We start from the raw sequence: 25217 nt of genomic DNA on the forward strand, positions 1-25217 counted from the left end.
AAAAAGTATACACGTATATATTTAAAACAGTAAATCAAATCAATCTAAAAACACATTTATAAGCAACAAGATACAATAATCCTTTTTTTAAAAAAAAAAACACTCAGAGAGGCAGTCACTAAAGGAAAGCCTGCCTGAAGAGGAAGGTTTTTGTCTGCATGCAGAAGAGGGGGGCCAGCCTGCCCTCCTGTAGGAATAAACCAAGAAATGAAAACTTCCCAGTGACTGGCCCATATGTTCCTAAGCAATAAGGTAGTTTCCAAGAAAGCAACGAAGGGAGAGAAACTTAAGAGATTTTAACTACAATCTCCCAAGCTCATGATCTCTGTGTTCTTTTATCTGCCATTTAACCAATGCAAAGCTGCTCTTCAGTCAGAAGTAATTAACAATACAACTACTGTATGTTACTTGGTCAGAGTAAGTTCTGAAAAAAAAATTAAATTCAAATACTTAGGCTTGCTGCCCATAATTTTGTCTGATCTTGGGAAGGAGGGCTAAGCATGGACAGCAGTGTTGGAGGAACTTCCAAGAAAAGTTGTGCATCGAGAGAAGAGTAAGAGAACTGTGCAAGGCCCTGCAAAAATTGCTCCCTGACCCTAGAAGGCCCACTGACATCCATCCCACCAAAGTCTGCAGCTTTATCAAAGACCAACTACAGTATATTGTCCCAGTGAAGAGAACAGATTCAAGCACAGTGCTCTCATGAGAAAGCCCTACAGCCGTTAATAGGTGTCATCCAATTCACCATGTATCCATAATGCCAAAAGATGCTCAGGTAATGGTTACCTGCACACTTAAATCAGCTCAGTCTGATGCCAGCTGCTTTAAATGCAATTGTCATTGAACAGGCTCCCTAGTGGTCTACCTTGGACGTTTCGGCCCCCGCAAAACATACAGGGGCACTATCCCAACCTCCTTTTGCTGTTACAATAGGAAACCAACCCTTTGTAAACAGATTCTGCATTTTAAACTCATTTGTATTGAGAAGACTTATGTGATGCTTGCTTATTGTCTATTTTTCTGTTTGTATTCTGTACAAACTTGCAAAGTTTATATATATGGTGACACACACACACACACACACACACACACACACACACACACACACACACACACACACACACACACACACACAGAGAGAGAGAGAGAGAGAGAGAGAGAGAGAGACTGTATCAATGTCTTTTACCAGTTACCTAATTTGTGCCTTGAGAGTTTTAACCAGTTACAATTCTCCTTCATAGTAGAAGTGTTAGTCTTCCTGTTGTCACCATGTATTAACTAATCAGCATATATGTGTGAAATGGAAACACTGGTGTCCACTAACCTTTGCTCTTTCCCTGCCCCCCATTTATATGCTAGTAAAAAGTTATTTCTAAACTTGTGTTGCATTTTATTCTATGCTGCAAACTTTGAGGTATACTCATTTGGAACGAAAGTGAATGAATGAAAGCTAGGAAGAGATGATATTCTGGAGATTTCATCCATCTCCTTCCGTCTGCATTTCTTTCAAAAAGAAAAAAGGGGGGAGATATTCTTTCCTGAGGAAAGGAAGCGGAAAGATGGGGGGCACTAAACATGTAGAATACTCTTGGCAGGGACAGAGAGTGTTTTAAAGAACAACAATTTCCTTCTTTGCTCCATTCCCTCCACATTAAAGCAACAGGAGTCACTGGAATTGCATCTTTAAAGCAGCTACTACATTTATACATGAGCAGCGAGAAGATGACGAAAGGCAAGGGGTCTTCTCCTCTGTTCATCACTTTTCTTTTTAGCCACTACTACCTCAAAAAGACTGCAACGTGTCAAAGATGGTATCTCCTAGTCAAAGACTGCAGAATTTTAATGAGCTTATTTGGCAGTTGGTTTTTAATGAGTTCATTTATATTCCTGTATCGAAGCTTAACCTCTGCAGGTAAAGCTTCTAATACTCCCTAGGCATTTGCACTGGAATTTTAGCAACGCCACTCATTTCCATTATGCAAACTTCTGTTTTATAAGTGCAAGGATCTTGCCAGTGCTTAATTCAAAGTAGGATTTAGAGAGCTATATTCTCTATCTGACACTATAAGACCCCATGCCATTAAGTTATCTACCACAGGATGGATGCAAAATATCCCAGATAGGTTTGCATCTGTTATGCAAGAGCCTCGCTTACAAGTTATTTTATAGATTTGTAAATGTACATGTTGCACCCAACACTCATCTTCCTGATTCAGAAGCAAGCCCACATTGATTCAATCAGACTTCAATCCAGAGGCTGATCCTCTGGATGTTTACTCGAAAGCAACAGTACCAAGGGACTTGCCAGCAAATAAATGTGAGACAACTACTGCTTAATATGTTTAATGATCAAATTGTACTGCACAAGCCTGATTGCTCAAACACAAGATAATTGCATTCACATCAAGATTTCAAATCCAAATCCTGCAGAGACCTCATTGATGCATAAAGAGGATTATTCTGTTGAGACAAATTTAGGAGTGTGCATTGGTGTTATTTGTTTTAAACCTCCATCCACCAACCATCTGTCTCCTCAGGCTTTCATACTCTGCTGGCTACGGAACCCAGGAATCTTACGTTACGCCAGTTCACTGACCGTCATTCCTGAAGGCATCCTATTTCCCTCCTCATGCAAGGAAAAAAGGACGGGCTGTGCTGACACCTTGTGGCCTTTGCTGCAGACAGATTTGCTTCTCGTCACATGCACTGCTTGAGTAACCTACTGCTTTTAAAAATACCGTATTTTTCTGTGTATAAAATGACATTTTCCTAAAATAATAAAAGGGAAAATTAAGGGTTGTTTTATACACAGAAGTAAAGGGGGTAGGGATCAAAGCGCTTTGATCCCTGCTTTCTCCCTTCACGTTTTGCAAAGAAAATGGAGGGGGAAAGTGATTCCTGCTTTCCCCCTACACTTTCATTGTAAAAAGCAGCTTCCCCCCTCCATGTTTTGCAAAGAGAATGGAGACGAAAAGCGTCCTGCTTTCCCCTACATTTTCACTGCAAAACGTTTGCAACGAAAATGTAGAGGGAAAGCAGGAATCAATTTTCCTCTCCATTTTGTTTGCAAAACATGGAGGGGAAAAGCTGCTTCTTGCAACGAAAAATGAAGGGGGGAAGCAGGAATTACTTTCCCCCTCCACTTTCTTGCAAAGAAAGAAAATTTGGGTAAGAAAAGTGGAGAGTGTCTTATACATGGGGGTGTCTTATGCACAGAAAAATACGGTAATAACCTCTGAACTGCAGAACTGGAAGGGACCTTATGGATCATCACATCTGGCTGCTTTCAAGGAGGTGCAATGGGGAACTGAACTCCCACTCTCTGGGTCTGATCTACAACACTGAGCTAGCATACCTGCTTATTGGAATTTCAGAAACTCCTCTTGGTAAGCTATGTGCTCATTACTCATACCCAACAGCTTTGGGGTGACTTTGAGCACTGAGGAACATCAATCAACTAAATGGCACACTTGCACCAACTCAGAGTAAGCAGCCATGAGACAGTAATATTGGGTGTGTTGACGTGCTAGAAGTCCGAGGGGGAGGAAGCTATGCAAAAAGGCATATTTTCTGTTACTTCCAAATCAACTGGCAGAACTAACCATGGAACTGGCATTTCCCTTGACCCTCTGCCTGAGTAAGGTTGTTGGCAGAATAGATTGGGGACTGACTGACTGGCTTGGGTAGGAAGGTGATCTGAAAACACTTTATTCCTTTGCCCACTATTCACCTATTTGCAGCAAGATAAAATGAACAAATAAAATCAATTAGTATCACAGAAAGAAGAGCAAAGAACCTCACCCCAAGTCTTTTGTCTTTTTCTGCTCCAACCCCACAATTCATCCCTCAACTCAGTTCGAGAGGTTGCTTGTTTCAGAAAGTCCCTGAGGCAACTAAAGCTAAGAATTAAATCTATGAACCTGTCGTATTCAATTGAAGTGGCTTCCTAATCACACTTTCTTCTTTTCTGTTAAAACTATTTCTATGTCATTTTTCCCCACAAATCCAGTAGTGAAGATTAAAAGGCAGTCCTCCATCCCCACCACCAGGAGTTCTGGAGTAACATTCTCTGTGGTGGCCCTGCCGTTTCCTTCTGACAGTATTTGCTCCGCTATCTACCCTGTTTTACTACTAACCATAAGTTGATTCTTGCTAAAGCTATGCTTCTTTCAGCTATCCTGACCATTTCTCCTATAGCCGATTAGTTTCACTTCAGCATGTATTCTAGAAATCAGAAGTATTTTTATACTTTGAAGCCAAAGTGCATTAAAGATTGAATTCTGCCTGCCATAGAAGTCACTTTCCATGTTTTTGTTTTTGTTTTGTTTTTTGGGTCGTGTCATCAAGTCACATTCAACTTACAATGCCCCTATGAATCAGCAATCTCCACAGTATCCGGTCCTCAACTGCCCTGCTCACCTCTTGCAAACTGGAGCCTATGGCTTCCTTTAGGGCGTCAATCTATCTTGTTTTTGGTCTCCTCCTTTTCCTGCTGCGTTCCGCCTTTCCAGCACTGTCTTTTCCAGAGAATCCTGTCTTCTCTTGATGTTCCTAAAGTAGGATGGCTTCAATTTCAACATTTTTGCCTCCAGAGATAGTCCAGGCATGATTTGATCTAGGACCCACTTGTTCGTCTTTCTGGCAGTCCCGGGTATCTGCAAAGCTCGCATCCAGTATGACCTTTCAAACAAATCTTTTTTAAAAATCTCATACACCCATAAAAACATGGCTATCTATCCAAGGGCTGCAGTCCTTAACTTAATTGCATTTTAAAAGGGATCAAATTGTATATTTTGGTAGCAGGTTTTGTGAGGGGAAAAAAAAACATTCACTTCCGAAGTGCTACAACCTTTGAGACCTCTCTTTGGACCTAATCCAGTGTTAAATATATATCCTAATCTGAACTGCACAACATGGACCAGGCATGGGAGAAATGTGTAGCTTCAGATGTTGGACTACAACCCCATCAGCTGTAGCCTATAGTGAGGAAATGGAGGATATCTCAGTCCAACAATATCCGGAAGGCCACACATTCACCATCACCAACATGCAGTATGATGAGGAGATACATCTCTCTCTACTTCAGATGTTCACTTCATTATCAAGCATCAATGAATGAGTGACTTCCATCTTTAGAATCTCATGTAAGCATCTGAAGGAACCCAAGGAGCCATGCCTTTCCATGGGATTATATTCTCTGGCCAATAAGCATCACTTTTTCCCAGGCACAAAAGGGAACTCATAGAAGCAGTCACTGCTAACCAACAAGGGCTGGATGCAGAACCAGGCACATGACCAGTACGCTGCATATTAGCTCTGATTTCTTCACACATGGTTTTAAAAAGCCACCAGGATACTAGTCAAAATGTTTAGATCTAAGCAGTATGAATCTTTTAAAATTCCAATACTTTGCCTGGCTGAGACAGAACCAGAAGAAGTTCATCATCGTCATCTTAGAACTGCAGAGCTGGAAGGGACCCTATGGATCATCAAGTCTGGCTCCTGTCAGAGAACCACAGTTGAGATTTGATGCCCAAACCACTGAGCTCTACTTCTAGAAGTAATCTCCCAAAGTCAGAAATTAGGAAAGACCTACTTGGGGCGTCTGATCTTCTTACTCCTTCCTCTTGCTCAAAGCCCTGGAACATATGTAGTCTGTATGGCTGTCTCTCTTGCTCGCTGTCTCACTCGTGTGTGTGTGTGTGTGTGTGTGTGTGTGTGTGTGTGTGTGTGTGTGTGTGTGTGTGTGTGTGTGTGTGTGTGTGTGTGTGTGTGTGTGTGTGTGTGTGTGTGTGTGAGAGAGAGAGAGAGAGAGAGAGAGAGAGAGAGAGAGAGAGAGAGAGAGAGAGAGAGAGAGAGAGAGAGATGTACGACAAGGAAGATTATTCAGACTAGGGGTGGGTTAGGGGGTTAAATTTGGTGAACAAATCTCACATGACATAGTTCACGTTAGTGCCTTTCAGTATCCCTGTGAAAAGACAACAGCCAACTCCGAATAAGAGCTACTGAAAACACTGTGAATGCTACTTCAGAAAGCCCTAATAAGGAAGCAGGAATAAAAGAAACTGCTTTGTTCAGCTCAACAAAGTGCCCCTACTACTGCACTGTAGAATTTGTCAAACAATAGCAGCATTAACTCTCCTGTCAAGGAGTTGTTTTATTTCCAATTCTTTGACACAGACGAGTACAACTGGACACTGTAGAAATACCAGGCACCAAGCGAAACAATTGTAATAACCTTTTTAAAAAAGTTAATGCAAGATAAGACAGTGCAAGTCAACAAAGACACAAGTGCCATCAACTTACAAAAATGGTCTGAGCCACAACTGTGCCTCCCCACATTTCAAGAACAAGACTAGGCAGACACTCTAGGCTTTGAATTCTTAGAGCATCCGTGTTGAACAGAGATTCATTCTTTCACGATCCAAACAGATGTATTCTGATGCCCAAGCTGCTATTCTTAGCACCAAAACATCACTTACTGCAACACACAAATTTATCAGAGCATGGATAGAGATGGTCACTAACAAAATGGCAAAATATCATCATGTTGGAGAGCTGCTCATTTCCATCCTGGTACAGGGAGGGGGCGTTTCCCTGTTGGTGGCAATCAGTCAGAAATCCAGGCAAGAAAGAGCGTGCTAAGACTCTTACCACCCCAGAAGCTGCTGAAGATCATGGGTTTCCCATATTGTTCTACATCCACCAAGGTAAAGGGCCACTTAGTCAACATTCTGCTGTACATACAGCAAAAAGTAAGAAAACTTGTATTTTATTCACACACACACACACTTATCAAATGTCACTTCCTTAACTTCTCAGAACAAGGTTTCTCTTACAATTCTGATAAACACTGATTTTTTTTAATGCTCTGAAAGCATTTAGCGAGCCCACAGGTACATTCAAGCAGAATAGAGAAGATATAGCGTGAGTCAGTGCTCACAGATCAACCACTCTTGCTCTTCATGAGTTTTCATTCTTTTTCTTTACAGGGAAAAGGATATTGGAAGAAGAGCTATTAAAGGACCAGCCACAGTACAGAAGCAGGCCTTCTGGGGGGGAAAATGCATGGGGTTCTGGATCTTAGCTCTTAAGCCTAGCTTCATAACCACTGACATCAAGTTTCTATGAAAAATACAGTGCAGTTATATGTAAATTCTGCCATACCCAATATAAGCATTCTTAACCCTTTATTCATAAATCACATTAAATAATGTTTTACAGAGACAAGTGTTGACATTTCATGTTTTTTCAGTTGAAAAGGAATTGAATGAGCTTTTATCCCCTACCCCTTGTGTACTTTAGGTTCCTGTTTAAAAACTATATTATACATGATACACACCATTAGGGTTTAAATAGGAAATCTCTCTCCTCCCCCACAAAAAAGGGGGGACAGAAAGAAAATATGTTCCTCACAAGTTTCAAAGTCTTCACCAAGCGGTAACAGGATTTGCTTTATATTTTCTGTAATCATCCATGCAGAAAAATGCTAGCTCCGTTTCATTTGCTGAAAGGAAAGAGATTAAACATTATTGGGTGGGGTGAGGGGGGAGAACATGAATTTTCAAGCCGCAGAACATTATATTAACATTAATTAGGATCACAGATGGTGCTGACTGCACTGTGGTTTAAGGCTATTGCGAGTTACGAGCCTGTTTGTTTTTATGAGATCTAAATAGCAAGAATGAGTTTAGTCCTGCACCCCCAGCTGCACAGTACAGTTGAGGTGGGGGGCATGGAAGAGCGCCCTTGTTAAAAAGCATTTTTAAAGCTCAGGGCTACAAAATGATTTGGATGCCATTCCACAGGGATACAGAATAGCTCTTTCTCTTCAGAATACAGTACACAGAAACAACAAGATCCTCATTCTGTTCCGAGAGGGAGGGGGATTTTCCCCTGAAATTAACCTGTAGCCATAATAATTTAATACTTAGAGGATCAGTAGAATATTTTACAGATCACTTTACATTCTCCCTCATGACCCATCAAAACGTGTGTCTGAAGAAGCTAAATTTCTGCCCTGCCAATGATTAATTCATGAGGCTTCAACAATATGCAAAGTGAAAGACACAAATTGGCTTCTCCAGCAATACCTTCAAATGCCTCTAATTATTCACAGGGGACCGAGGGGAGCTAAAGGACCCACAGAGGTTCAGAGCAGTCACAATTCTTTCCACCGAGCAGGTCAAGGACTTCCTCTTCTAAAACAATAAGTCAGCAACATTACTAATTCAGAGCAGGGAGGCAGCTGACGGAAAGCTATCACAATTATAAGACGTGGGATTCTTTTGAAGTGCAGAGCCACTAAGTTCCACGCTAGCTTTTTAAAATTAAACCAGAAGTTAATGAAGTCTGCCTGCTGGAGCGCAGAAGGGAGCAGGAGGAGGAAGAGGAGAACTCTTGAATATTGACTAGGAAACCTGCAGTAATTGTGGACAATGAAAACGGAATACCAATACTTCACATGCTGCAGACATTCTACAAATGAAGAAGGAAAGAGATGCCTATTTAAGCCTCATTGATCAGATAAGGTCTGGCAAAGTATTTTAGAAGGCAGTAAAAGGGAGGACTACAGCAACAACAAGAGGACATCACCAGCAGACTCAGTACACTCAAAAATGTCTTTTAAAATATAATCTCTTGTAATGGTTTGAGCACTTTGGGTACCTGGGAAGAGCTCCACTGATCTAGGATCCCCTTGTTTAGCCCACCTGGATATTTTTTTAATTGATTGATTGATTGATTGATTGATTGTATTTATATCCCACCCATCAGGTCAACTGACCACTCTGGGCGGCTAACAGCATTTAAAAATAAAACAATTTAAATATAACACCAATATACAACATCAATAATCAATAGTTCAAAATGGAAAGGAAAAAAATACTGAACAGAGCTTAAATTTAGAAGATTAAGTACTTGAGGAGGAAACGCCAGGGGAGGGGGGGCACTGTCTTCCAGAAATGCCACATATCACCATTTGCTTTACCTCTTTTTGTTCACCCTGTACTGTGCTCACTTGCAGTCGCATGGACATGAGAAGAGCACATTGAGGCTGAAGGAAGGAAGGAAGGAAGGAAGGAAGGAAGGAAGGAAGGAAGGAAGGAAGGAAGGAAGGAAGGACGGAAGGAAGGACGGACGGACGGAAGGACGGAAGGACGGAAGGACGGAAGGGAAATGGATAATTTCTCCCTATCTGAACTGGCCAAAAATGGTTGTAGAGTTAACTTTAATTAGCCAGTCTCATTTATTGCTTTTAGATAAAAAACTTTGAAAAATACTTACAAGTCACAGAAAATATGTAGAGATGGCATAAAATGCAACACAGAGATTGAAAATTACATCATCGCCTTTGATCATCACTAATACTGGCCACACTAATAAAGCCTCATCAGCTAACATATCTTGAAAAATTAACAGTTCCTTCTGTTGAATACTTCTGCTAATTTTCTTTCCTAATACTTTCTCTCTTTTTCCCCCCAAAATAAAATAAATGAGAAATGATTTAATGTTAGTTTTGAAGGTTGTCTTCTTTTCAATTCTATTGCTACTGTCTCAGTATTATTTTATCCCTCCACAAAGTCACTGTAATGTGGAGGTGATCCTTGGTTCTCTAAGGCTTTGCCAAAGGCGCACAGTCTCTGATAGGATCTACCAGGCCAGTAAGCTTTTAAGTACAGCCCCACTGTCACCCTGTGTTATCTATCATTGGAAGGCTAGTAGTCTACCTATGTATGAAAAAAAAATTCACCAGAAGGCCAGCCACTTGTTGCCTCCTCCAAGTTTGAGAAGGAGCTACTGGTAAGTACTCTCTGAGTACAATTCTGTAATCAATCCGTCTGACTGTTGTTCTATCCAGACTGCACCTAGTTAGCTTCCTAATCAGAATATCATGGGGCAAAAGCTTTGGTAAAGTCAAGATATACTAGTCTATAGCATTCCCACCATTTACCATTTGATTGGGGTTACTCAATCAAAAAAATGAGAAAAGATCAGTCTGACAGAATTTGTTTTCCACAAATCCATGTTGCCTTCTAGTTGTTTTTAAGCTGCTTGTAGAGTGACCACTTTATAATCTGCTCCAGAATTTTCCCTGGGGTTGATGTCAGGCTGGCTGGGTGTCTAGTTCCCAGGTTCCTTCTTTTTGCCCTTTCTGAAGAAAAGGACAACTTTAACACTTATCCAGTCATCCGGCACTTCACCCATCCTTCCACAAGAAAAAATAGATAGTGGTTCTACAATGTTTGCTGTAGGTTTTCGGGCTGTCTGGCTGTGTTCTGGAGGTTTTTCTTCTTAACGTTTCACCAGTCTCTGTGGCTGGCATCTTCAGAGGATAGGAGTCAGAACTCTGTCTGTGCTCTGGTGCAGTTTTGGGGATAGTTGAGTATTTATAGCTGTGGGAATCAGCTTTTTGTCCTTTTCAGGAGATTGGGTGATCATGGTGATCAGCGTGTTTTTTGTTGTGGTTGTATTGTTGTGATAAGGGAGAGAGATTATCTGTCACTGTGACTGATGGGTGTCCGCCCTTACTTATCATAGTTCTGAGTTTATTAAAATTGGCTTTCCTAAAATCCAGAGTATACATGCAGCTGCACTCTGCTTTTGTTTCCTTTGAAATCAACAACTCCAGTCACTTTGCCCCAGAGTTCCCCTTACTGCCACTTCTTCCACCAATTCCTCTCAATTGGTTAGAATCAAGTCGGGGATAGCCACTTTTCTAGCTTCTTCTTTCATTTTTGTAGGAGACAATTATCAGCAACCACAAGCTAGGAATTTCTTGGAAGAGACATATTTGGTAAAATTTACCTCCCAATAGATACCAAGATACAGTGGTATTGACGACAATAATCCATTCCAGGAAAATCGCTGTTAAGCGAAATTGTCATCAAGCGGAAAAACCCATTGGAATGCATTGAAAACCGGTTAATGCATTCCAATGGGGAAATAACTCATTGTCCAGCGAAGATCACCCATAGAGAACTGCCGATGAGCTGTTTAAAATCGCTGTCTTCTGAAGCAGGGGTCCGGAAAGCAGCCATTTTGCGAAGGGAGGGAAGCCATTTTGTGGAGGGAAGCCCTTTTGCAGAACCAAAAAAATCATTGTTTAGTGAACAAACGGTTCGCGAAGCAGGCTCCTAATCAACGTAAAGCGAAAAAACCCATTGGAACCATCGTTTTGTGATTGCAATAGCGATTGCAAAAAAACTCATCATCGAGCGATTTCGTCATCAAGCGGGGTCATCGTCAAGTGGGGCACCACTGTAGTTGAAACCTCCCATTACTCCTACACTGTGCCTCTTTAAAATTTTTCAAAAGTTTCATCCACATTTTTTCCCTGATTGAGTGATCAGTTGCTTTTGTTATTCACCCCAGTTGTATTAATCCAGATGCTTTCAATGGGACAACCAAGATCATCTTCCTGTATTTATGTGCAGGAATGTGTCTTTTTAACATATACTGCAACTTCCTTTCTATTCTCTCCACTGTTTCTGAACCACTTATACTCTTCAATTGCTGTATTCCAGTTACAGGAATCATCACACCAAGTTTAAGTCATCCCTATCAAGTCATATTAACCTCGTGAACTAAGATTTCCAAGTACTGTTTGTTTTCCGTACTCCTGGCATTCATATATAGACATGGAGATTGTATGATTTGTTGCCTGCTTTCCTTCATACATTTTAATGAAAATTATTATTGAGCCCCATTAGAGCTGTTCAGTCTGTTCTTCTTACTGTACATAAGCCTTCATTTATCTTTACCTCTGGGTTTGTGTCTCCCTCCCCCTTCCAATCCAGTTAAAATCCTCCAGATGAAGTTCTTCATGCTGTGGCTTAAATACATTCTTCCCAGTTCTTGTGAGGCGCAACCCATCACTTGCCTGTCTCTGGTTCCAAAATTCAAACCATGTTTTAAAAATCCAAATCTAAAGTATCTTATTAGTAAAACATTCAACTCATTACTCCTCAGGAGTTCCACTGCTTACATTTCCAACCAAAACATCGGTTTAAATGTTACCGAAAAGACTAAGCAGACATGGTACTAATAACCAAGCTGTCAATCATTTAAAATTACCCTCAGCAGAATTCTAAGCACACTTTTTTTAAAAATGCCTCCATTAGCATTCTGAGAGAGAGAGACTGGTGCCCTGAAGCCCAATGGTTTGAATGTACATTAGGCTCCCCCACCCTAACTTCTCCTGAATAATTATCAAGTTGCACTCAGAACATCAGGAATAGCATTTGCTTTTCAGCAAGCTATCCAAACATAATCAGCCATTCTCAGGATAATTACAAGCACAATGAACGGAGACTTCAGTAAATCCAAACACACTACCCACCTACACCAGCTGCTTTCAAGGTGTTGTCCTCTGCCAAAATGAGCTTATCATCTTCTTCTAAACCCACAACAAGTTCATTGGTCTAGAAATCGAGAGGTGGGTGGGAGAGAGAAAAGAAGATAAATATAGGATAATCAAAATTAAGGTTGCTTTGATATCCTAGTAGAGGGCAGACCTCTTCCAACAGCAACAGATTAAATTGAGAACTATCTAGAGGGAGCAATCATAAAATGTACCTTAGAGCCGTGTGCCTGGTGAATAATCTTCATTGTGTCTGAAAATAGATTATTTAGTTTTAGATTTGATTTATTTGTTTATTTTATTTATTTATTTATTTATTTAATTTATATGCCGCCCACACTACCCAAAGGTCTCAACTTGATATTGGACACATGATTCTGTCACCTCTCAGGTCATGTGCATGTCCAAATCTTCCTAAACACAAAAGTTATTGTTGTGTTTCCTACCACAATCTTCTTCTGCTGGCCAGAAGCAAGTAGATAATTCTGGAGTAACCGTGGAGTCCAGTCCCTCCCCAGGCAACAATACTTCTGCCAGTCATAGCCATAATCTTATCTTCGTTTATTAAAAAAGGAAATCCCACTGAATTCAGTAGGTCCCAATGAACTCTGCATAGAACTGAACCTTTAGGTTTATTTAATATTATTTTGGCAGTTCAGAGATGCCTCTTAATATTACCAATGAAAAAGAGAAGGTTTCCCTCTGCTGCAGAGACATCAGATTACGAGAGTTTTAAATACTGCTTCAAAGGGGCAAGGGAAGGTGTATACAAAAGCTTTTTTTAACAAAAGGTGGCAGTGTGGGAACAAAAGAAACACATTTTGTCCACTGGAATGGCGTGGGATCTGTGGTTCAGGCTTGCCAACAGCCCTCCTCTTATATCTCCATAAATAATATGTTTTCTTTTTCATGCTTCAGGGTGAATAACAGTCAAAATATCAAGCAAGTGTCAAAATACATCACATAGAAATATCATTAAGGTGCTTCGCTTAAACACTACAGGCTCTAAAATACTCTTTCTTCTGAAGTATGTTTTCCTCTATACTGTATTCAGAAGGGCCATCTACCAAAGCATTTTCAGTAGAATCCTGTTGAAGATGACCAAATGCAATGTCCTGGAAGTGTAAATATCGTTGTGATCTGCAGTTGCACAAGGTGGAAATCACCCCACCCAAAGCAACAATTCATCAGTGGGTCCAAGGGGACAGTGAGACCACCAGAGAAAGAACAACCATGTGCACAACAGGCTGTTCAGCACCGTGAAAACATGGAAGATTCTGCTCTCCCAATGCTTGCCAGTAAAAGGATGTTAGCACAGACATTGGTAGATTTCCCTCCACACTGTACCATCTGTGCATCATGGCCGTAATAGCTGGCTCGCGTATCTCATCAAATCAAATTGACTAAATCTTCCACTTTGATTTACATCTTATATCGTTATATCAAATTCATGCTCAAGATCCTTCCTGTTTACCTCCAGACTCGTTGCCATCCCTTTCTTATTTACTATGTAAATTCTTCCAGTTCCTAAGCCCCTCATTCCATGCTTCCATCTCCTACTTGGCTACCCTTCCTGACCCCACAATTAGCTGCTGGATATTGAAATGCAGACGCACGAAGGAAACTATGATTTCAAAGGATTGCAGGTCACGAGCAGCATTTCAATGTGTGAGCCAAGTTTAAAAGGCAGTTAAGAAAGATGATAAAAAATTAATACCCAAAAGACAACTCTGCCAATTAACACTAGAATGAATAATGGACAAGACTAATGTTAAATTGAATTCCAAGGCGTACAGCTTTTTAATAACCAAGGTAGAGTTCAACCTAAAATTCAAGTGTCTGGACTTCTTTCCTCCCAACCCCTTTTCCAGTCTCCACTGAAAAGCAGCATAGAGAGCAGTCAACCCATCTCAGACTTTCAAAATATTCCTACTTCCTAACATTTGCTACCTTTTTAAACCAGCCCAGGTCAGCCTACAGGCTATCATGTGATCTCAGGTTAGGAGGGCCTTCATAGTCCATACACTGAAACAAGTTAAAAGTCCCGATCTGTCTGGGACAGACCGGGTAGGAAACAGCGTCTGCAAAAAAAGCTCAGAAGAGCTTCATCAAAATCAAAAGTAATCTAGCTTTTTCTTTTTAAGTAAGTGATGGAGTGAATGGCAGCGGGGGCAGGGAAAGAGAGAGGGAGAAAGCCATTATATTTTCAGTAAAAGCCTAAAGAAATTAGAAAACCTAAATTTGATTGGTACTCAAATGAGGGCAATTTAATTTCCTCAGATCTCCTTCAAAACTTAGCAGTGATCCTCTTTTGTAACAGGATTGTTTCCAGTTCCTACAACTCCCACCTTTCCTGTTGTATTCTCCTATGTCTCCTAATGATGGCTTTTACTAACATACAATGCGGAGTACTGTATTGAATCCCAAGACAATTCTTCATTTTTAAGATCTCAAACAAAGGAACATTGTACACCAAACTGATCTATCTGACCAAAGTGTAACAAAAATAATATCTGAGGAATGGTTACAATGCTTGGGACTTTTTAAACTTTAAAAAGGCCAGTTTAGTGGAAAACATACTAGAGACATGTGAAATTATGCACAAGGTGACCAGAGAGGATACAGAGAAAGGATGTTTTCCCCTCCCTCTCATAACACTGGAATTCAATGTTATCTGATGAGGTGGACTGTTGGTTTTGTTCCTACATATGAACACAGCTACCTCTCTGGAAACAAAAGGAAGTTCACATAGCACAGAGTTAAACTGGAATTTGCTATCCCCAGATGGAATGATGGCTGCCAATTATAAAGTGAGATCAGTGATTACACATTAACAAAGCATACAACTGTCTCTGGCTGCATAGTATATACTATATATATCACTATGTAGTGACCACATTAATCAGTAGCGGTATGTCTCCAGTTGCTGGAGAATATGAGTGGGGCCCTGCTATTGTACTCGCATTCTACTTTGCTTTCTCAGCATCTGACTGGCCACTTCAGAAAGAGAGTGCAGGGGTAGGTAGGTCTGGTCCAGAATAGCCTTTCTGTTCTTAACAGACAAGGCCAGCACACACCTTTGGGGACATGCACAACTTTTCATGCACAGTCTTAGAGAAGCCAGGCACACTTTTTCCCTGTGAACCAGCTTCCTTACTGCTGATCTCACTGCAGGACAACTTTTGGGATACGAGGCATCTACTGATTACAAGGCATGAAAGCCTTACTGAACACGAGAACTCAAGACTGTTGTGGTTGGAATTAGAACTGGGAGATCAAAATTTGATTCCCCTTTCAGCCATGAAAACTCCCTGGGGCAGCTGAGCTACCTCACAGTAGCTACCTGTGAGGTAGCTACCAAGATTTGTGATCATGAAGATAATGGAGAGGTAGGAGAACCGTGCCCATTACCTTGAGCTAAGTGGAGGGAAGATGCGATCCAAACATTAACAATGGGATATAATTTCACACCTCAAGTTGTTAGAGACCTTCATCAAATTGACACAGCTCCTAAAAAGCCACCTAGAGTGGTCCTGAGTTGGCTAGATAGGCGGGATATTAATTAATTAATTAATTAATTAATTAATTAATTAATTAATTAAATAAATAAATAAGAAACTGCCTTCTTCCCCCAACCGTCACCCTATAAAGCCACTGTATACATTAATACTATATAAAACAAGAAAATGAGTAACAATGTCTGCGTAGCAGATTAAAAACAATTTGTTCTTGTATTAATACTAATGTACATCAGTCTCTCCCTGCACTCTGTGACTGCAAGGGGCATCATCAGCATGAATGTTACTCCTTCCGAATCTCTTCCTCTGCTCTTACTTTAACTCAAGAAGTTCACATTCTTTCAACAGACATTTATGAGACAATTCCTCCCTGTGTTAGTTCTTTACTCTGTACTTAAAGCAAAATAAATATCAACATACAGGCAAGGAATAAGGAAAGACACATACCGTATCTGTATTTTTTAAAAGGAGGAGGAAGTCCTGTCCTTAAAGTCACATCTAAAGAAAAGAAATTGGGAGGGGGGAGGGAGATACTTAACATCAATACCAAATCTGATATTTTTCTGACCACCAGCAATGCTAATCCCTGCACATTTACTCAAGAGGTTCCACAGGATCCAGTGGTGCTTCCTCCCAAGAGAGACTAGCCCTCTTAAGTCATGCAAAACACTGAAACCTACTCTCAAGTAAACCTGAATAAGACATGTCGTGCCATTAGGGCCCCTAATACATTTGGTGAGTAAAGCAACTCTGCCCAGCCTGCTTTCAGACAGATGTTCGGGGTTTAATCTCCTAATCCATAACTGCTCGCAATGTTAGCAGCAAGTCACAGAAGCTGCAGCGCAAAGCAGCTCAAGGCTACTGGATTAAGAAAGACAGGACCAGAGGTTAAAATCACATACAATGTGCCATGGTATCTGTGATGAACCATTGGGTTTGGGGAGTCCCACTCTCACCACTCAGCCACACTACCCTATTGATTCTGGAGTGGGTGAGCCCAGGAAAATTAAATGTGGCGATGGCTAAGGTATCAGCCTGGTCCCTGAACCCCACTAATCTGACAAACCTAAACAGTGGTTTCATAATCCCCCACATAGCATGGCCAACAGTTACACTGGCTGTAGAATTCTGGGGGTTGCACCAAAAAGCTTTTCTAAGCTCAGAGTCAAATCATTGGTCCACACAGCCCAGTACAATATATCAGGCTGGCAGTAGCATCCCCAGTTTCTTTCCCTGCCCTGCCTCAAGATACCTTTCATGTACACAGGTAGCACTCCATCACTGTGCTATAGCCTGTCCCCTGGGGTCTGTCAACGCAGAATAGTTCCTCCAAGTCTTTCTCCAACCCAGTGGCCCTTAATATACCAAGCCAACATGAGTCACTGGTTCTTCAGCCAAAGTGCCTTACCATTCTTCACAAATCCAATGAATTCTTTTACAGTTTGATCCAGGCTAACACCATGGTACACAACAGGTCTGAAGTTACGGTGCTCAAATGACCGAACTAGACGGACAGTTATAGTCACGTCTCCTGATGACATGAGTTAGGTACAAATTACCTGGAGAGCGAAAATGTAATGCAGCATCAAATTAGGTTTCTGAAGGAAATTCGTTCTGACAAATAAAACCTTAAGGTTCTATGTTGGGTACAAAGGAGAGTGTCATACAAATAAGCACTTGCCTTTTAAAACATACATTTAATACACAAACCTTTATTTTTAGAATTAGGGGCCAATTAAAAGGATCAAACCTATCCATTTGAAAGGAAATCAACCCCAAGTGCTCACTGGAAGGACAGATCTTGAAGCTGAGGCTCCAATACTTTGGCCATCTCATGAGAAGAGAAGACTCCCTGGGAAAAGACCCTGATGTTGGGAAAGTGTGAAGGGAAGAAGAGAAGGGGACGACAGAGGACAAGATGGTTGGACAGTGTCACTGAAGCTGCCAACATGAATTTGACCCAACTCTGGGAGGCAGTGGAAGACAGGAGGGCTTGGCGTGCTCTCGTCCATGGGGTCACGAAGAATCGGACACGACTTAATGACTAAACAACAACAAAAGGATTATAGAATATAGAGAAAAGATGTTGAAAAAAGTACAGAGCTGTGGGTTACGTACCATTAAAATGAAGCCAGATGATAAATTAGGATACTCTAATTAAAACTGCATTAGAGTAAGCCATAAGTCAGAAGCAACTTGGGGGCATATAACAAATAAGTGGTTGCCATATGTTTCAGCATCATTCCCCCTTTGGATTTTTAAAAAAACCCTCACACCTCTCCACTTTTCCGTTACCATCATTCTTTTGTTAAAAAACAAAAGTTTATAACTTAAAATTAAAGATAAACCCAATCTTTTTTTTAAAAAAATTACATTTAAAATAATGAGAAATAATGATGACATCCATCACAAAACATCAACAGAAATAGAATTTATCTTAGCAATACCAGAAATGAAACAAAGATTGTGTGAAAAATACTGCTGCATCTGTCAGCCTTGCGCCTTCTACCTCTTCCCAGTTTGCGAATCAAGATTCTAACAAGCCTGTGAAGTTCACAGAAGTTTTAATTTGGCCCACATTTTTATTTAGTCAAATCTCTTGGTCAACATCCCTTGAACGCTTTTCCTTTTTCAGAAAATGTGATCCTAAGTTTCCTCCCACCCCCAACCACCAACAATCCAGGATATACTAAAGTAGGGTTTCCCAGATAGTTCCCTAGTTACCAAGATGGGAAGGATCTTTCCCAGAGGAAAAAAAATAAAGGTTCAAGGGTGCTTCTTGTAAAGGATCAGAAAGTGTGACTCACAGGAAGATTTCACATAATGCAGTGGGCAAGCAGATGTAGAGGACAGCAGAGTCTAAGGGCACACAGCTGAAATCCCCACTGAGCTGGGGGGGATTTAAAAAGCCGATCAATTGGGCAGAGCAAATACTGTACAGTAGTTCATAAACAAGCTCAAAGGAAAACTAAGCTAGATATACAAAAAATAAACATATTACCAGGATTGTTTAAATTAAAGGTTAGGGAAATTTGGGATCTGCAGTCCAAAAACAAAAATCTGTACAGATATGATTTAAACAGTTTCATTTTCTCTTACTTATTTTTTAGAATTTTGTTTTATTTCTATGCCACGTTTCTCCCGTCAAGGGACTTGATAGCAGAGAATGATCAAGAAAACTGTGGACCAAGTGTCAACTAGAATTAATGTCGACAGCACAATCCAACACCTGGCAACTGAGACATAAATCCTACAGAGAATAGTGTGGTTCACTGCCAGGTAAATTGATGCACCAAATTATACCAATATGTGTTTTCACCTGTTCTAAAAAACAGGACTGGCTCCTGGGGGCTAAGACTGATAATTATCAGCATCACAGCAAGCTAGAACATATTATTCATCCTTTTCCTGTTTTCTGAGCAGCAGGAGAGGAAAGGGTTAGGTTAAAATCCAAAATTAAAGGAGAGGTTTGTTTCTGATTGCCACGCTGCTGCTCACAGACAGACAGCCAAGAAGGTCACAGCTAAGACATAGCTGTGTGGGTCTCACACTTATGGAGACACACCACAGCCACTTTGACTATTGTCTGTAGCCTCACCTGTAAAAATTAACAGCCATGTAGCCTCCACTCTAGAGTCTGAGGAAGCAAACTCTCATCCATAAAAGCTCACATTGAAATAGACCCCTATAAAATGCTACAATGTTGTGTGGCTCCCTTCCTTCTGTCCTGCCACTAGAGAAATGATTTCACAAAACAGGTTGGCAAAATTAAGGAGACAAAAAGGGGGGGGGGGAGAAACCCAAGAACAAAACAGTGTGACACTTTAAAGACTAATAGATTTGTTTCAATGTCAGCTTTAGGGTGAGACAAATCTTTAAAGTCCTTAAAGTGCCACATTATTTTGTCATCTTGTCTTTTTCCCTTCCCCCCGCCCTTTAATTTTTACAACATACTGCTGCTACTTCTTTGGAATCGTCCCAAAATCGCCCCAAAAGGCTCTGGTGTTTGCTGTCCCCGTCTCCTGACTTCGCCCTTTCTCTCCTGAAGGTTATGTTTCTCTTCCCACCTCAGGTAGGAGAACCATCTCCACCACCCATGGATACCACTGGTCAGTTAAAGTTAGAAAATATTGTTACATACAGCACTGATGTTACCTGTCTGTCATGGGTTTGGAGGGAAAGTTCCATCCTATGGGGAGTGGAAGGCGGGACATCAGGAGGAGGGGCTGTACTGTATATATATGTGGAGTTTGTGTGGAGAAGTAAAGAGAGCTGGAAGGAGAGCTGGGAAGAAGAAGCTGGTGTGGGAGTCTGTGTGTCAGACAGGGTACTACTGTGTGTCAGAGTACCAACCTGATAGGTTCAGGTGTCTGTATGGTTAGCCAGAACTGATAGGTTCAGGGTCTGTGCTTTGTTTAAAGGTGTTCTGTGTGAACCAAACTGGTGTATGTATGATTGAGACTAAGCCACGTTACTGTATCTTATTCACTTGATCATTTTATTTTTCCCTGTGTGTTATTTAAATAAACCTTATTCCTTTGTTTGTTAAAAATCCATTCCTGGTCTGTGTGACTCCTTACGGGGAATGGTTGGTGGCAGCTTAGTGAAACTGTGGCATATCCCAGTAGGTCTGGGGTTGTCACAAATATGTTTAAAACAAATATATACAAGATTGCCCTGCATAAATCAATACAAAAACAAAAAACTACGCTTTCCATTTTAACAGTAACTGTCCACCAAATTTGCACTTATATTGAACACCTGTGCATTCTTAGTGCAGTATAAATGATCTTTTTCTCAAATCCCAACCTTCATTCTTAGGTACCTAGAAACAGAGTATCCACTTTTACCTTAACACCTAAATTCTAAATTCTTCACCACTGACAGAACTTTACAATGAGCAATGCAGAAGTAATTATATGTCTTTTAACGAATTATCAAGTATGCCTTTTAAAACTAACAACTGGATGAGACTGAAATAGGATGCATATCAAACGTCATGGGAAATTTTAAAGGCACTCACACTATCAGATCCTTGCTTTATTAAATGCCTATCCCTAATGTTTACCTCTCAGCACTAATCTAATCCATCGTTCTTAACAAATCTAGGAGTGAATCCAAGAATAATATCACATTCAAACAGACGTATAAAATCATAAGGGAAGTTTTAATCATTCATCAGAAACATCTTCAGTCGGAAAAAGCTGGTTGGAACCCAGTGTATGCTTCAACTGATGAATGACAAATAAAACAAATGCAAATTGCTATTTGCACATGATCTTGTTTTGCATGTAAAGTATTACTTAAGCCAAAGCATTAACTGGGATTAAAACATGTAATAAATTTATGAGCAAGGTAGGTTTTGTGTCCCCCCCCCGTGGTCTTCCCCCACGTGTCCCTGCCAAAGGAAAAGCCTCCTCAGTTGTGGCCCCCTTTATGCAACACCTTCCCTCAGGAGGCTGACCTGGCACCCCGACTGCCACCCCCTCGGCATCAAGCAAGACTTTCCTCTTCTCCCAAGCACTCTAGAACTCATGACTATTTTTGCCTATTTTCTTTTGCTATGGGATTCCCCCCCCCCCCGCAATGCATTCTTTTAGGTTTTGTTATTTGCTAGAAAGTCTCAAAACTGCACATATCACAAAGCAGTGGGGGGGGGCACTTTATATCATGCTTTCTCACATATTGCTTTTGTCCCAAATGCTGGATATGTATTGACTATCGTGTCACAACCACACAACCCAATCCAAGGTCCTTCACTCTCATTCCAGTGCACTCCCTTTGCTTTGCTCATTACCACTAAGGTGATCATTCAGATTCCTCTCTGACCTACTACAGCACATGTGTCAAACTCAAGGCCCACGGGCCGAATCCGGCCCGCTGGGCCATTTCATGTGGCCCTCACAGTGTTGCCTGCTACTGTGTAGTATACAATACGCGCTTACTCGGTCACCCATAATGCTCCACAAGGATGCTGGAAATCCACCCAATGGGACTTTTAATCCCAGCATTCCAAGCAGTGAAGAGCCAGAAAGTGCTACAGTAATTGAATGAGGAGGATTATATTTAATATGATAAAGAGTAGATACATTACAGATACAACCAGCCCTTTGAGGGCAACCATAATGCCAATGCAGCCCAAGGAGAAGTTGAGTTTGACAGCTCTGCACTAGAGGAAGACTTCGCTTTCCTCAACTACGCAGATTGCCACTTCCAGCTCCTCAGCACCCAAACCCAAATACTCCTGCCCGCGAAAGTCACATGATCACAAGGCAGCCAACTCACCTCCACCCACATGGATCCCTGATGCAAAAAGACCCTTTTTTACTTCTACCTGTCCAGCCCGTCATCGATGATTGCCTGTTTCAGGCATATTCCAGAAAGACTCTTAAAATTCCCCACCCCCAACAGGCGGGGGTTGCACATTTCATTGGCTGCAAATCTTTTGCTTTAGCGGTAAGTTGCACCCGCCACTGCTCTTTGGTACCTTCCTGGTTTCCCACTTCTCTTGCTATCCACCACAGAGATAAAAATGTAGGGCCTCCAATCAAAACTTAAATCCTTATGATTAGAGGTGTACAGATTTGTTTTTCTTGGGCAACAACTTCCAGAATTATCCCAGCAAACAAATCCTGCACAACTCTTATGATCCTGTTGTTGTTGGCACTGTGTGAATTTTTTACTAAAAATACTCTGGCTGTACAGCAGAAAATGCAGAAACTTACAGAGCAGAATTAGGCTGACGTCTCTCCAAAGTAGACAACCAGGTTTTTTGTTTGTTTGTTTGTTTGTTTTTGTCTCATCAACTGACACAGTATCAATAACTCAGTCTGAGATATCGTTAAGAAAAAGAATGAAACTTTCAGTTTACTCTGTTCTGAACAAGTTGAAAACAGCACATTGTAGGAAAAAATGGCAGGTTACATGAACAGAACAACTGAATCATAGTCTGCTTACTGACTATACATACTGCACTACACAACAAACTCTAAACACTAACTGAATTACTGACTAGATTGAAAATATAGCTAACTTATAGGGGAAAGACTCCGGCAGAGAGGCGTGGCTCTCTTCAAAATCAGAGGCAGAGAGGGAACAATCTGCTAGTGCTGAATTGATTGACAGTCACCCCAGCCTAAAAAGTCCCTCCCAGACAAAACCTCTTAAAGGCAGCATAGATTGCTAAAACTCCGAGTTATGTGTCCTCAAGTTTCCCCAGACTGACAGCTATCCTTTGATCTCCAAAATGCCCTGTCCCCTAATGCCTGCTCAACTCCTGCAAAGTAAAGTCTGTGGATTCCTTTAGGAAGCCTGTCCACCTCATAGTCGGTCGTCTTCTTTTCTTGCTGCCTTCAAACTTTCCCAGCATTATTGTCTTCTCCAGAGAACCCTGACTTCTCATGATACACCCAAAGGAGGACAATTTCAGTTTCAACTCAGTTATGATCCAGAATTTAGTATTTTCTTCTTAGCCAGTTACAGCAACAAAACGAAAAAAGTTTTGCAGCAATTAATTTTATTACTGTTTGAGCTTTTCAGGAATACAGGTCACACTTCCGCAGATGTATCTGACAAATCGGCCTGTAGCCACGGAAACATTTTGCTTTATCAAAACATACTAGTTTTTAGAATGCCACAACGCTCTTTCTAGTACACAGATGGTAGGTTGCCTGCAAAGCTGAAAGGAAGTTCCAATTAATGGCATGATACTTGCTTCTGAGTAGCCATGTACAGGTCTCTAATACACATGTCCTGTAGATTTTCTGTTTTATTTGGAACATACAGGTGCTATTTATTCACAACTACGTCTCATTCTGCCCAAACTGCCAGGATTTCTTACCTAGTAGCCTATTTTATCTACTCTGCTACACTGCCAAGACAGTAATTTGGGAGGAGGCAGCCCTGTTTGTCTGTGCAAGCATCCCAGGCAAAATCCAAAGAAACAAAACCAGATTAAAAACATGTGGCACCTTAAAAACTATTATATTTCAAAGCAAGCTTTTGTGGACACCAAGACAGTGTGCTATAGCACAGTGGTTCTCAACCTTGGGTCCCCGCATGTTCTTGGACTACAACTCCCAGAAATCCTGGGCAACACAACTAGTGGTGAAGGCTTCTGGGAGTTTTAGTCCTGAAGCATCTGGGGACCCAAGGTTGAGAACCATTGGTAGCAGACCAGGACATAGGAGACCTGGGTTCAAATCCCTGCTTGACCCTCCCCCCCCAAAAAAACAAGGGGGTGGTGGAGGGACTGCTGGTACTGGTAAAACAACTCCCCGTCAAGTTGGAACCACCTATAGCGTCCCTAGTATGGCTTTTGAGAGAAGAGAAATATTTAAGGAGTGGTTTTTACTACGTAGTTCCTGTCCTCCAGTGAGTTTCCCGGGCCGCGGGGGATTTGAACCGTATTCTCCAGAGTCTCCATCCATCCCTCTATATCCACTACACCCCATTCCAGTGGCTATAAACGGGATGCCCCGTTGAGGCCGGACAGCAAACGTGTGTTCAGGATTGCAAAGAAAACCGTGGAGAAAGCAAGACTGGACACCCAGTTCAATTTTAAAACCAGAAGCAGCAATAAAAACAAAAAGCAAAGCAGCGGAGGAAGATATTAACTAGCCCGATTCGGTCAAAGGAGGCAATTACTTAGGCTGCCAAACTTAAAAATAATAGTAACAACAACACATCTATTTCATTGCAATGTTATCCCTGCCTCCGTACCGTGAGAGCGAGGAGGCTCAGGAGCCGCGACTGGCCCGGCATCCCCACCTCCACCTTTACTCGCTCCCCCCCCTCCACCGCCCAGCTCACGTTTCTATTCGAAAATAAATGCGAATTGGTGGGTGGGGGGAGAGAGGATCACCTCCTCGCTTGGGCGGCAGCTCCGCTCGGGGAAGGGCCGCTGCCCGATCACAACCCCGTCGCAACACTGGCTTTTCTCCGGATTCTTCTGCCGCCACTGTGTTGCCCGTCCCGGGAAGGCCCACAATAGGCTGGCCGAAAGAAGCCCGGAAGTTTAACCTATTTGCGGGGGGGAAAGAGTTACAGGTCTCTCAGTTTTGTTACTATAAAGGCAAGCGCAATAGAATGCTCCGTCGTTGCGTCAGGAGTCCCGCCTTGGTATCACGTGCTGGGAGACGTCTCGCTACAAAAGTCTTCCGATTGGCCACATGATATTAAAGCCCGCCTACTCGTGATTTACAGACTTATTACAGATCAAGTAGAAACCTAGTTTTAGAATACAATTTCAATCCGAAACTTGAGTAGCAGCAATGAGATACTCAGGCATCCTCCACACCTTTCCCCTCCCATACAGCCTGTATTTATTGCTTTTAATA

At 41.5% G+C, this 25217-nt stretch overlaps 1 protein-coding gene and 1 long non-coding RNA gene across 4 annotated transcripts; both read right to left on the reverse strand.

The window, feature by feature from the left end:
* Positions 1 to 4372: 4372 nt before the first annotated feature.
* On the reverse strand, positions 4373 to 5727 carry LOC144589013 (uncharacterized). The gene is made up of 2 exons (XR_013544852.1): positions 5597 to 5727; positions 4373 to 4551 (listed from the first exon to the last, which is right to left on the reverse strand). It is a non-coding gene; the product is annotated as an uncharacterized LOC144589013 (long non-coding RNA).
* Positions 5728 to 7173: 1446 nt separating this feature from the next.
* On the reverse strand, positions 7174 to 24879 carry C1H2orf76 (chromosome 1 C2orf76 homolog). 3 transcript variants are annotated; one of them, XM_072984616.2, is made up of 7 exons: positions 24743 to 24879; positions 17288 to 17438; positions 16327 to 16377; positions 12577 to 12614; positions 12341 to 12422; positions 8094 to 8201; positions 7174 to 7507 (listed from the first exon to the last, which is right to left on the reverse strand). In XM_072984616.2, the coding sequence occupies exons 2-6, from the start codon at positions 17418 to 17420 to the stop codon at positions 8134 to 8136; spliced, it is 372 nt and encodes a 123-aa protein (XP_072840717.2). In that variant the 5' UTR covers positions 17421 to 17438; positions 24743 to 24879; the 3' UTR covers positions 7174 to 7507; positions 8094 to 8133. The 3 variants fall into 3 exon arrangements, with proteins under 3 accessions (XP_072840717.2, XP_020635261.1, XP_078248810.1); XM_020779602.3 differs by lacking the exon at positions 8094 to 8201; XM_078392684.1 differs by lacking the exon at positions 8094 to 8201 and having other exon boundaries at positions 24601 to 24769.
* Between the last annotated feature and the right edge of the window lie 338 nt (positions 24880 to 25217).

Source organism: Pogona vitticeps, chromosome 1, assembly GCF_051106095.1.
Source record: "Pogona vitticeps strain Pit_001003342236 chromosome 1, PviZW2.1, whole genome shotgun sequence".
NCBI lineage: Eukaryota > Metazoa > Chordata > Lepidosauria > Squamata > Agamidae > Pogona > Pogona vitticeps.